This window comes from Osmerus mordax, chromosome 9 (genome assembly GCF_038355195.1).
Source record: "Osmerus mordax isolate fOsmMor3 chromosome 9, fOsmMor3.pri, whole genome shotgun sequence".
Lineage (NCBI taxonomy): Eukaryota > Metazoa > Chordata > Actinopteri > Osmeriformes > Osmeridae > Osmerus > Osmerus mordax.
This window is the reverse complement of record NC_090058.1, coordinates 4,276,651-4,290,425: the sequence shown is the minus strand read 5'-3', so window position 1 is coordinate 4,290,425 and position 13,775 is coordinate 4,276,651. Positions and strand designations below refer to the sequence as shown.

The window sequence follows — 13,775 nt, the reverse complement described above, 5'->3', positions numbered from 1 at the left end:
CATGTCTGGTACCACATGCTAACTGCATACATGTCTGGTATCACATGCTAACTGCATACATGTCTGGTACCACACGCTAACTGCATACATGTCTGGTACCACACGCTAACTGCATACGTGTCTGGTACCACACGCTAACTGCATACATGTCTGGAACAGGCGTTCAACATGCTTAGTCCCTTAGTCCTTCATTTAGGATCTGAAATCATGGGGTTATAGTGATAGTAAATGTGTCCTGGCATTTTCATTATGGAATGATTAATATGCTCTGATATTTTTATTTGGACTGCAATTAACATGTTTTACTGACACATGATATTGGAATTCATAAAACGCATTTCGCACATGGTTGCACTTGAAGTGTGTGTATGTGTGCGCGCATGTGTGTTGGACCACAAAGTCTTTTATCCGGGGCCATATGGATTTCTCTATCCCTGGTTGGATCCTCTCTCTCTCCCTGTAGCCTCAGCACTGGCAGTACTGCTGGCCTGCAGAGCACACACACCCTACACTCACAGAAACAGTAACCCTGGCCTGTCAAAATGTTTGGCTCCTCCAATTCCCCCCTCGCCTCCCTCCTCCTCCTCCCCCCTCCTCTCCCTTTCTCCCCCCCAGACAGAGGTCTGATCCAGGGAAGAATGCTGCTGCCTCACACCTCCAGGAATTATTATATTCCTCCCTGGAGTGGGGTAGCTAGCCAGACCTCCTACACACACACTGACACATGCTCACACACACACTCTCGCATTGATACCACTCACACACACAAACACGTTGGCTAGAGACCAGGTCTATTGTGTTCCGTAGAGTCCCATGCTGCTTTGACAGCTGTTTCCCTGCCAGGGTCGGAGACTGGTGGAGGAGCAGGTGTCTGTGACACACACACACACACGGGCGACAACACCCATCCACATCTTAATCCTCGGTTTGGCACCATGGAATTCTTGGTCTGTTGTCTGTGTTCTGGTATACGACTGTTGGTAATATGTGTGTGTATGTGTGTGTTTCTGCAGTATCCCAATAAGAGTGTGGCCTTGGTGGCATCAGACATCCTGCACCTGCTCATCAGCTACGTGGACCACCTTCAGAAGTTCCCCCCCGACACGCCAAAGAAGATCGTGGAGGTGAGGACCTCAGGCGGACTGTAGAAGCTGTAGATCAGACAAGCTTCATTTGGGAGTCAGGTGGCTGAGCGGTAAGGGAGTCGGGCTAGAAATCTGAAGGTTACCGGTTCGATTCCCCGGCTGTGCAAAATGACGTTGTGTCCTTGGGCAAGGCACTTCACCCTACTTGCCTCAGGGGGAATGTCCCTGTACTTACTGTAAGTCGCTCTGGATAAGAGCGTCTGCTAAATGACTAAATGTAATGTAAATGTAATTTGGGAGGGTCAGCTCGTCAATCTGGTGGATTGTATGTTGTAACTGATGAAGGATGATGTGTTCCAGATCCTGATTGCCACCATCACTTACTTGCTGCCCACTACTGAGTCCTCGCCCCACGAGCTGGACAAGAGGGTAGGATCTCTGGACAGGCTGGCCTGCACACACCAGTTACATTACATTCATCTTTATTGTCATTGTGAACAGCACGAGTACAGAGGCAGTGAAATGCAGCTGGCATGTAACCACAGGTCAGACCTGCTTTAGTTATGAATTGATCAGTGATCGCCTAGTTATCCGTTCATTTGTCAAATATAAGGAAGTGATCACGTTTTTTTCTTTCATTAAGAGACTTCAGAATATATCCCCACCTGACTCTTGAGCTGTTAGGCTAAACTGCGAGCAATGCAAATGACAAGATCAGTACAGTTGGGGTTGCCAGGAAACCCCCCTTCCTGGTGTGCGTTAGTAACTGGCATCAGAGTTAGAACTGGAGGTGTGTGTGTGTTGTAGCTGATATGAACCTGTGCCTGATGTAACCCTTCCCCAGCTGGTGGTGTCTCTCCTGCTGTGCCTGTTGGACTGGGTGATGGCTCTGCCTCCACAGACCCTGCTGCAGCCCGTACACACACTCAGCCCCGACAAGGACCGCAGCGACAAGTCTGTCCTCAGCTGCATATATAAGGTTGTGTGTGTGTGTGTGTGGTTGTATTCCTTTGCTAATGGGTCTATTATAGCTCTCTAGTTCCCTCTCTCGCTCGCACGCACACTCATGCACACACATACGCACACATACACACACTCATACACGCACACACACTCATGCACACACATACACACACATCCACATACACACACACTCACACACACACTCATACACGCACGCACACTCATACACACACTCATACACACACACTCATACACACTTGAAACTCCTATATTGGTCTACAGGAACAGTACCTTTTGCTCGAGGAGCAACTAATGGGGATTCACATAAAAAGCACAATTAAAGAGCAACCTCACTGTCATCCTCAGAACTCTCCTCCAATCACCCCCCCACCCTCTCAGACTCCACGGCAACATGCCGTGTTGCTGCGACATGATAATTAATTTGATTAGTCTCATCTGTGATTAGGGATCTCTCTCTTTCGCCCCCTCTATCTCTCTCATGTATTTTAGACTGCATGGACCCACAATGCATATGTTGAATTTTAGCATTCTTAGATCTTTCATCATCTCTCTCTTTCTTTCTCCCCCTTTTCCGCACACATCTCTTCCTCCCTCTCTCTCCCCCTCCCTCTCTCTCCCCCTCCCTCCCTCCCTCCCCTCTCTCCCTCTCTCCCCCTCCCTCCCTCTCTCTCCCCCTCCCCCCCCCCTCCCTCCCTCTCCCCCTCCCTCTCTCTCCCCCTCCCTCCCTCTCTCTCCCCCTCCCTCTCTCTCTCCCTCTCCCTCTCTGCAGGTGCTCCATGGGTGTGTGTACGGAGCCCAGACTCTGAGCAGCTCCAGGTACTTCCCCCTGAACCTGTCTGACCTGACCAGCCCGGACTACGACCCCTTCCTGCCCCTGGAGAGCCTGAAGGAGCCCGAGCCTCTTCACTCCCCCGACTCTGAACGCTCCTCCAAACTGCAGCCCGTCACGGAGGGTGAGCGCTGGCACACACACACACATACAGACCCAGATACACACACACACATACAGACCCAGATACACGCACACACAGACACAAACAGAGACACGCATGTCTGTCAGACACATGCTCTGCTCTGCTCCTCTCTCTCTCGTCTCCCTTCCCTCCATCTAGCTCTCAATTTATTTACTGTCTCCTTCCACCTATCCATCCCTCCCTCCATCCATCCATCATCCCTCCATCCTTCCTTGTCTTTAGTGGAAGAGGATGGAGGGATGTTGCAGAGATGAGGTGTGTGACAGAAGAGTTACAGAGTTTAGAGAATGTGCCAGTTTACTGTTATTGACACAAAGGTGTGTGTGTGTGTGTGTGTCTGTTTAGTGTGGGTGTGTTGAAGCTTGTTAAGTCTCTGTATGTTGTGATCACGTTGATTGGGCAAGACTGGCTGGTAGCACAGTATGTGTGATGGCATTGGCTATCTCTCAGCAGGTAGTCAGATAGCAATGTACTGTGTGTGTGTGTAGTGTGTGTAGTGGATGCAGTGTGTGTGTGTGTGTGTGGCGGTATTGGTTTCCACTCAGCTTGTCTCCAGTAATGTACAGGAACCAGACTACATGAGTGGCCTATCTGGGAATAGATCAGGCCATAATGACATCTGATTGGCTGGATCCAGCGCTACGGCAGGCTACTCCAGGGCTCCTCCGCGGAGACTGTTCAGACATGCTCTCTCCCTGGACGCCACACACACTCACACACACACACACACTGCTGGTCTCTAGGTTTTATCGACTGAGCAGACAGAGGGAGAGAGAGAGAGATAATGAGTTTGCCTTTAGAGGATTCCTGTCATGAGATCTTCCTCCCCTTCTTCATTCTCTCTCCTTGTGGCCAGTTCCCAAAAGCTCACATTCATCTCCCTCTTCAAACTTCCCCACAGTCTGGCTGGGAGGCAGAGTAAGTTCTTCCATGGTGACCAATGCTTGAGAAGGTGAAGATGACCTGTCTCTCGCTCTCTCTCTCTCTTTTTCGCTCTGTCTCTCTCTGCCTCCCCCTGCAGTTCGTAGTCGACTCCAGCACGGTCTGATCTCCATCGCGGCCAGGACGGTCATCACCCACCTGGTCAACCACCTGGGACACTACCCCATGAGTGGAGGGCCTGCCACGCTGACCAGCCAGGTGAGGATGAGGGGAGGGGGAGGGAGGGAGGGAGGGGAGAGGGAGGTTTAGGGGACCAAAATGGATCCGGATGTGGGCTATGAATCAGTCCTAAAAACCCTGAATCGTCCACTGCCTCCCCTGGCAGGTGTGTGAGAACCAGGACAACCCATACAGTGAGAGCGCAGACCTGGGCCCGGAGCTCTTCCACTCCCCCAACCTGCACTTCTTCTCCCTGAACGGCACCACCCTCCTGTCCTGCCTGCAGATCCGGGCGGAGGACGGCCTCCCTGGAGGGGGCATGTCCGCCGGCCTCACCACCACCCCCGCCTGCGTGCGCCTCATCGTCAGGGACATCTCGGGGAAACACTCCTGGGACTCTGCCGTGCTCTACGGACCCCCCCCCGTGCCCCGGGTCCGACCCCGAGTCTGGCTGTGGGTCGGGGTCTCCCCCTGGCCACGCCCTGCTGCTGTGCAGCCCACCCCGAGAGGGGAGAGGGGGGGCAGGGGAGGCGGCAGGGGAGATAGGAGAGGAGGACTTCGGGGAGGAGAGGGAGGAGGAGGAGGGGGGCGGGTTGGAGGAGGCGGAGGAGGAGGAGGAAGACGAGGGTGAAGGGCTGGAGGAGGAGGAGCAGGGGGAGGAGAGGGGGGAGGAGAGGAGGGAGGGTGCAGAAGGGGACAGAAACAGGAGAGAGGAAAAGGATGAAGGCAAGGCGGAGGACAGAGGGGGGTGTCTTGAGCTGTTGGCCCCGCCCCTCGCCAAGCGCGTGTGCAGGGAGGCGGTGCCATCGTGGGATGCGCTGAGAGATGGCGAGGACGCGCTGGACGAGATGCTGCTGTACCTGGGATACTCCAGGTACATCCGCTCGATCACAAACCAGGTACCAAGGTGTGTGTGTGTAGAGAGATGGACGAGCACGCTCGATAACGCTCCACGCCATTTTCGATTCCCAGCCCCGAGTGTCTTCAGCGAGCGGGCATGCCCCTCAACATCCCGGCCCCGCCCCCCACCTGCGTGTCGGAGAAGCAGGAGAACGACGTCATCAACGCCATCCTCAAGCAGTGCGCCGCGGAGCGCGACTTCGCCCGTCACCGCGGCGACGGGCCGAACATGCGTGCCACGGGGCAGAGCGAGCCCCTCCCCCAGCGGCCCCAGTCCCCCTTCTACTACTGCCGGCTGCTGCTCAACATCCTGGGGATGAACTCCTGGGAGAACAGGTACGCACAGCAGGGGGGGCCCAGCTCGTTAGGGGGAGGGGGGGGGGTGCGTCATGGTCGGATCGTCACGATCGAGGTCCTCGATGTTCTTCGTGTACTAAAGACTGGCTAACGGATCCTCAGATATGTGTCCGATTCAGCCCGGCTTTGAGTGGGCACATGGTTGCCTGAAACCAGTGGAGTGTGTTCTCTGTCTGCTGAAGAGGAGAGAGAGAGAGGAGGAGAGAGAGGAGGAGAGAGAGGAGGAGAGAGAGAGAGAGAGAGAGAGAGAGAGAAGAGAGAGAGAGAGAGAGAGAGAGAGAGAGAGAGAGAGAGAGAGAGAGAGAGAGGAGGAAAGGGATTGGGAGGGAGAGAAGAGCACCTTTAATGATTCTATTGTCCCTGTCTGCCTGGTATTCATAGACGCCATTTATTACTGAGACTAAGGCATAGCAATCCACACAGGCCTAGTGTGTGTTTCTTGGGCTCTCAGTGTTTCAGAGCACAACTGTGAGTGTGAGTGTGTGTGTGTTTGTGTGTGTGTGATCCTTTCATGCTGTTCCCTCTCTTGCCTCTGAAATGGCTCTCTTTCAGATGGGAAAATGAAGCCCATTACAGAGTAACAAGCTAATAAAGAGGCGCGTACTCACATGGATGAAGAGGGGGGGGGGGAGGGGGACAAAGAAAGGCCTCTTCATGGAACTAGGTCTTATATTTGAATCAGTCAGAACACATGGCTTCTCTCTCTCTCTCTGTCTGTGCTCTCTCTCTCTCCCCTTTCCTTTGCAGTAAAAACTAAAACCTTCTTTAACAATAAAATAATTAGCCCTCCATTCATACAGAAGTTTTCAAACACGTCCCTGTTTTTGCCCCACAAGGTGTCCTGTAAAGGGTTCTGGAACATATGGAACCTTTTCTCTATGGGTTCCCAATATATATATATAGACCCCTGTTCGTGTCTAGAGAGTGGATACAGGAGAGAGAGAGCGAGAGAGACCCCTGTAGAGCTCTGCCCCTTCTGCTTTATCTCCCCCGCACCCAGGTTCAAAGTGTTGAGTCCAGTTCGAGAGATTTTAATAGCAGAGTACTGACACAATGACAACAGCTATCAGATCATGTTATTGATCTCTCTTCTGGCCTGTGTGATTGTATCTCTGTCCTACCTCAACTACTGTCACCTGGAGCCTGTCTGTCCCTCCCTGTCTCACTAGTGTAGCCTTCTGTCTGTCCCCCTTCTCTGGATGTCTGCCTGTGCCTGTCTGTCTGCCTGTCTGTCTGTCTGTCTGCCTGTCTGTCCCCCTCCTCTGGACGTCTGCCTGTGCCTGTCTGCCTGCCTGTCTGCCTGTCTGTCTGTCTGCATGTCTGTCCCCCTCCTCTGGACGTCTGCCTGTGCCTGTCTGACTGCCTGTCTGTCCCCCTCCTCTGGACGTCTGCCTGTGCCTGTCTGTCTGCATGTCTGTCCCCCTCCTCTGGACGTCTGCCTGTGCCTGTCTGCCTGCCTGTCTGCCTGTCTGTCTGTCTGCCTGTCTGTCCCCCTCCTCTGGACGTCTGCCCTGTGCCTGTCTGTCTGCCTGTCTGTCCCCCTCCTCTGGACGTCTGCCTGTGCCTGTCTGGCCTGCCTGTCTGTCCCCCCTCCTCTGGACGTCTGCCTGTGCCTGTCTGCCTGCCTGTCTGTCCCCCTCCCATGGACGTCTGTCTGCCTATCCATCTGTCTGTCTTCTGCATGAATGTATTCAAGAGTGCATCTGGGGGTTCTCTTCTCTAAGCAGGTTCCTGCCACTGCTGAAGACAGCCTTGTTAGTTCCTCCAGGATTGGTCTGTTATTCCCAGAGGTTGTGACAACAACAAGAAGTCGGTCAATTAGCGATGCAAACTGTTTATTTCAGAGAGGCAGAAGAGCGAGGAATGGGTGAGGAGAGGAAGGAGAGTTGGGGAGAAGAGTGGTTGGTAAGAATGGTCAGAAGGGAGAGAAAGTAGAAAGATAGGAATTAGGATAACACTTTAGATATTTGTGCTTGGAGTAAACGTTAGTTAATAGGTCCTTTTTAAATAAGGCCCTTTTAAGATGTGTGGGTGTGTATTTCTCAGGAGTAACTTTCACCTGCTTAAGAAGAACGACAAGCTTCTAAGGGAGCTGAAGAACCTGGACTCCAGGCAGTGGTAAGATCTAGAACCTTCCTCCTTGGAACTGTGTCCTCCTGAAGCTATGTGCCTCAAACAGGCTGAGTCTCACCATGGTTATAACATCGAAGACTTTGTGAGGACTTTGCAAGTGTTTCCCTGCATGCTCTTTATACTATACATGTCTCCCTCTCTCCCTCCCTCCTCCAGCCGAGAGACCCACAAGATAGCTGTGTTCTACGTAGCAGAGGGTCAGGAGGACAAACACTCCATCCTGTCCAACACCAGTGGCAGTCAGGCCTACGAGGACTTTGTCTCTGGACTGGGTTGGGAGGTGAGGCGTTAACTAGAGGGGTTGCCTACTGGTTAACTCATATTTAGGCGGTTAACTAATACTTATCTGTCTCTAAGAGGCTACCTACTAGATAATGTTTTGTAAGTGGGTAAGTCAAGCTTGAATCGCTGTCTCTGGCAGTTAACTAGTTGTTAATTAGCACTCTGTGGAAGTTAACTAGTTGATAATTAGCTGTATTTGGGGGTTAACTGGTTGTTAGTTAGACTCTCTAGTCTTCAGATCAGCCTTTTCTCTCCAGATGTTTCCTGTCGATGATGCATTTCCTGTTCCTGCAGGTGAACCTGACCAGCCACTGTGGCTTCATGGGCGGTCTGCAGCGTAACCGTAAGCACCGGCCTGACCACGCCCTACTACGCCACCTCCACCGTCGAGGCAGTCTTCCACGTGTCGACTCGCATGCCCCCTGACTCAGACGACTCCCTCACCAAGAAGGTGTGTGTGTGTTTGTCCGTCCAAACGTTGTTAAAAAGTAAGCAGAGCTCAGTAAGTGGTGTTGACCATTCTCCTCACACACACACATATACGCATACACACACACACACACACACGTCCAGGTCTCAGCTGGAGCTCCCAGCTGGACCTATGAACAGTAGTGATATAATAAGGTGTGAATGGTCTATGGAGCAGCAGAGTGTTGGAGAGTCTGGTCCACATTCACACAGAGACAGACGATGACCCTCAGAACGACTCGCACAAAGATCCACTTCACCACCAGGACAGCAGCTGCTTTAGAGGACACGTGGTCACCTCCCCTGGTCACCTCCCCCTGGTCACCTCCCCTGGTCACCTCCCCCGGTCACCTCCCCCGGTCACCTCCCCCCGTCACCTCCCCCCGTCACCTCCCCCCCGTCACCTCCCCCGGTCACCTCCCCCCGTCACCTCCCCCCGTCACCTCCCCCGTCACCTCCCCCCGTCACCTCCCCCCCGTCACCTCCCCCCGTCACCTCCCCCCGTCACCTCCCCCCGGTCACCTCCCCCCGTCACCTCCCCCCCGTCACCTCCCCCCCGTCACCTCCCCCGTCACCTCCCCCGGTCACCTCCCCCCCGTCACCTCCCCCGGTCACCTCCCCCCGTCACCTCCCCCGGTCACCTCCCCCCCGTCACCTCCCCCGGTCACCTCCCCCCGTCACCTCCCCCCGGTCACCTCCCCCGGTCACCTCCTCCCCCGGTCACCTCCCCCCGTCACCCTCCCCCCGTCACCTCCCCCGGTCACCTCCCCCGGTCACCTCCCCCGGTCACCTCCCCCGGTCACCTCCCCCCGTCACCTCCCCCGGTCACCTCCCCCGTCACCTCCCCCCCGTCACCTCCCCCCGGTCACCTTCTCCGCTTCTGTCATCCTCCGCTTTCTCCCTTCAGTGTTTTCTCTCCTCTTTACTGTCTCTGTTTATTCTCTCTCTTCTTCTCTTATCCGTGGCTCTCCCTCGCTTCCTCTTCATCTCTACTTTTTCTCCCTCTTTCCTTTTCCATCTCTCTCTCTCCCCCCCTCTCTCTCTCTCCTCTCTTTCTCTCCCCCTCTCTCTCTCCCCCCCTCTCGTTTCCTCTTCTCCATCTGTCTCTCTCTCCGTCTTGCTCTCTCTGTACAGTGTCTCTGTAGGTATGTTTTGTTTGGCTTTGCCCTGATCTAATCAGTGACAGCATTAACTGGGATGAGTGTGTCCTGCTGGGGGCGTGCGAGGGAGGGAGGGGGGGAGGGAGGAGGGGGAGGGGAGGGAGGGAGGAGGGCAATGTCTGTAGATAGTACCGTGATTGGTCATTCCAACTGCTTCCTCTCATCTTTTCTTCATTTCTCTCGGCTGTTATCGTGTGTGTGTGTGTGTGTGTGGGGAGGGAGGGAGGGAAAGGAGGGATGGTTGAATGGAGAGAAGGGTGAAAGTAAGGAATTTGGGTGAGGAGGTCGTTTTGGAGGGATAAAGGAAAAGAAAAGGGGGGGGGGGGTCACAGTGTTGATATGAAAGGCTTAATAAGAGCAGAGACAGGCTGACAGCTGGTGTGAACCGGGTGTGTGTGTCAGAGTGAACACCTCCTTATTCACACCAGTGATAACAGCATCCACACATCCACCCTACTGCTACTTTAGTCTGCTTAACGAGCTCTGCTTCGACTCGGTAGGAGAGAGAGACACAAACACAACTTTAATGTACTGTATTACTTAAGACATCTAACAGTACTATCCCTAGTGGTAGTAATGCACCCCCCCCTCCCTCTTCTCTTATCCTAGCCCCCCCCCTCCCCCATTTTTGGATGAGAGACACTTGAAACAGCCATTCATCACACACAGACACACACACATACTGCCACATAAACTAAACTGCTGCTATAAATGATTTGAAAGCACCAGTGTAATGTGTGTCTTGTGGTTGTACATAGTGAGTGTGTATGTGTGCGTGTGGTCTATTAATGTGTGTGTGTGTGTGTGTGTGTGGGCCATCAAGCCCCGTGGCGGTGGTCGTTCTAGCTGCTCCACATGGCCATAATGTCCTCTAATCAGATCTGTCCCCTGCTTCCTGCTTCCTGGTCCTGAGCCTATCAGCAAAGCACAGGAGCTGATTGGATTAGCCTGTCTGGAGAAGACAGTAGCCACACACTGATCTGAAGATAAAGGCACCAAACCTGGTTAGCTAGACACTACAGCGTGTCAGCTCGGAGGCCAGGCCAACACACACACACACACAGTTATAGCCACACGCACACATCGGACACATTCACAATGAATGTGGCAGGGTAGATAACCAACAGAAAGGGCAGGAGGGAAACTGGGAGAAGGTGGGGGAGAGCAAACGGGTGAGGAGAGAAGATGGGGGATAAAGAGATGGATAGTGTTAGATAAAGGCTAGGAGAGTGTGTGGGTGATGTTGTGTGTGTGTGTGTGGGGAGGGTGTAGATGGGGCCCCTGGCCAGGCCTGGTGACAGCCAGGGTCTGTGTGGCCCTCAGGAGTGATGGAGTGAGCAGGAGACGGAGGACAAGACGGAGTGCTCCTGTAATACGGAGGAGGAGGAGGGGAGAGATGGATGGAAGGAGGAGGAGGGGAGAGACGTATGGAAGGAGGAGGGCAGAGATGGAAGAGAGAGCGAGGGGGAGAGATGGATGGAAGGAGGAGGGCAGAGATGGAAGAGAGAACGAGGGGGAGAGATGGATGGAAGGAGGAGGGCAGAGATGGAAGAGAGAGCGAGGGAGAGATAGAGGGGGATAGAAGCAGAGATGGAGATGGTGTGGTGGAAGGAGGGCTGAGAGATGCAGGTGTAGGAAAGAGGGAGAGAGGAGATGGATGAGGTAGGGAGGAAGGAGCGAGGCAGGTGCAGCTTCACCTGGCTGTCACACGTCAAGGTTAATGACTGGCTGGACCTGGAGCTGTAGACAGACGGGCCACTGGCCTCCAAGAGACTGGAGGAGGGGTGGGGGTGTGGGGGGGAGGAGGTCATGTGATAAAGAGAGACAGTGAGTGAGTGAGACAGACAGAGGGAGGGAGACCTACGTAACCACTCAGTCTGACAGTCTGAATCCGATCAGGGTGAACAAGAACAAAGTTCTGACTTGACCTGCCCTCTGACTTCACAATACTCTCCTCTCCCCTCCCCTCTCTGCCTCCACCCTCACTTCCATCCCTTCTCCTCATTAACCTGAGTGACGGTCACACTCCAAAACACTGTTCCAGAAAGCGGTCGATTTTGCGTTGCGTCAACGTTAGCGTACTTCATTTACATACGGAGCTGATGATCTCGTAATCAGACCCTGTCTTTCTCTGCCCCACGCCCATCCTTCCCTCCACAGCTGAGGCACCTGGGTAACGACGAGGTCCACATCGTGTGGTCGGAAACATTCCAGAGACTACCGCAGAGGCATCATCCCCACTGAGTTTGGAGACGTGCTCATTGTCATCTACCCCATGAAGAACCACATGTGCAGCATCCACATCCTCAAAAAGCCTGAGGTAGGGTTCTGGAACTGGAATGTTCTGGAACACGGAAAGTTCTGGGTTCCGAGACTGTAGGGTTCAGGAGCCGGAGGGTTCTAGGGGTTCGAAAGTTCTGGATTCTCGGGGGTTCCGGATGATTCTGAAACTTGAATGTTCTGGGGGGTTTTAGCAGTAGTGACTAATAGATCCAGGTGAAAGTCCCCATGTTTCTGCCGTCTGGTCCAGGTGCCGTTCTTCGGCCCCCTGTTTGACGGAGCCATCGTGGATGAGAAGATCCTGCCCACTATGGTCAGAGCCACTGCCATCAACGCCAGCCGAGCCCTCAAGTCCCTCATCCCCCTCTAACCAGAACTTGTATCCTTTCATCATCCCTCCCTTTCTTCTAAACCACACCCTTCATCCTTCCTGTATCCGTCTGTAGACCACCTCAGCCTAGGGGGCAGTCGAACTAACATGATGTTATTCTTTTGTGCAATTGCTCTATGAAAACTTTTCCAAGTGTTCTTTTTCACGATGGGCTATGATGTCATGACGTGTTCCGTTAGCTTGCTCTTTTGTCCACGTGGCGTTCGGTGGGAGGGATTCGATAATCGCGTTATGATCTGCGTTCAATATCTCTAGCACTCCACCCCTATGCTGACTGTGTGTAACGGACAGCTCATATGTGGGGTTTACAGCTGTGGTGAAGTGTATGTATATGCATGTATGGATCCACAGTGAAGTAGAACAAATATACAGCTGTTGTGTTGAGTGCGTGCTCAGACCAGGTTGGGAGAACAAGCTGAATACGTATTGATTTCTCCTGTCTGCTTTGAGTCTACACAGAGACTACACACACACACACCGAAGTCACTGTGACCATTGGTCGTTGTCCCCTAACAATGATTTGTAGCAATTTGCTTTTGAAATGCTTCAGAGATTTCACTCCCAACTCCTCCACTCTCCTTTTCTCTCTCTCTCTCTCTCTCTTTCTCTCATTCTCTCTCTCTCTCTCTCTCATCTCTCTCTCTCTCTCTCTCTCTTCTCCCCCCCCTCTCTCTCTCTCCCCCCCTCTCTCTCACTCTCCCCCCTCTCTCTCTAATACTCTCTATCTTCTAGTATTCACAAGAACTAATTAGGCCATTGTAACGATGGATATATTCATAATCTAAGATGCAAACTGCTATTTTCTACCAACAGGAACATCGTTAGCTTGTATGCATAATGAAAAGAACCTGAAATGCACCTGGTTTGTCCTGCTGCCTTGCTGGGCAGAAAGTATTGTCATTGTACCTTTATCTCTCCCTATGGCTGTCATTATGTCCTTATCTGCTCTATAGAAAAGAGCAATGTAGCCCACTCACACTATCAGGCTTCTGAGGTAGCCCTAAATGCTCCCAACAGCCCCTTCCCCCTCCTCACCTTTCTCCCCCCCCCTCCCCCCTCCCTTTCTCTCACCCCTCTTTTCAGGCTTTCGTCTTTTCAAATATAATACAGCGAGAAAACAAAGGCGAGATGGAGGGGGGGGGGTGAGAGGGGGGGTGAGAAGCCATTCTCATCTTCCCTGTCCCCGGAGCGAGGGAGGGAGGGGAGGGAGGCAGGGAGGTAGGGAAAGATTGTTTGGCTCAGCTTGATACGTAGCTCTCGGCAGCCTTGTCCATCTGTGTGTCGCCGGGCTGATCTGAGGTGTGTGTGTGTACTTGTGTGTGTGTGTGTGTGTGGCTCGATACTGGACTGTGCTATTGATTGGCATGAGTCTCAGGTCGATGATCCTGACAGCCTGAATTACAGTAATCTGTCATTATCGACGGATGTCTCCCTGCACTCACTCCATCTCTCCATATCTCTCATCTCTCCACCTCTCACTCTGTCTGTGTCTCCCTCTCTCTTTCTCTCCTCCCTCTCACCTCTCTCCCCCTCTCTCTCTCTCTCTCTCTTGCCCCTGTGGCTCTTTGCACTCTCTCTCTCCATTTCTTTGTCAGTTTCTTTTTCGTTTCCTCTCCTCCACATTTCTTCTGTCTTTGGTTCTGTCTCTCCTGGCAGTATG

At 53.1% G+C, this 13,775-nt stretch overlaps 1 protein-coding gene across 1 annotated transcript in view; it reads left to right on the top strand.

The window, feature by feature from the left end:
• ralgapa1 (Ral GTPase activating protein catalytic subunit alpha 1) overlaps positions 1-13,775 on the top strand; it is a gene marked incomplete in the record, with an annotated part of 47,698 nt that overhangs the window by 20,514 nt on the left and 13,409 nt on the right. The window contains 15 exon segments of the mRNA XM_067242709.1: positions 1,014-1,124; positions 1,446-1,514; positions 1,930-2,064; positions 2,839-3,022; positions 4,065-4,183; positions 4,311-4,634; positions 4,711-5,018; positions 5,117-5,380; positions 7,448-7,519; positions 7,691-7,814; positions 8,111-8,161; positions 8,163-8,267; positions 11,605-11,649; positions 11,651-11,764; positions 11,975-12,093. Of these exon segments, the coding sequence (XP_067098810.1) occupies positions 1,014-1,124; positions 1,446-1,514; positions 1,930-2,064; positions 2,839-3,022; positions 4,065-4,183; positions 4,311-4,634; positions 4,711-5,018; positions 5,117-5,380; positions 7,448-7,519; positions 7,691-7,814; positions 8,111-8,161; positions 8,163-8,267; positions 11,605-11,649; positions 11,651-11,764; positions 11,975-12,093 (2,144 nt within the window).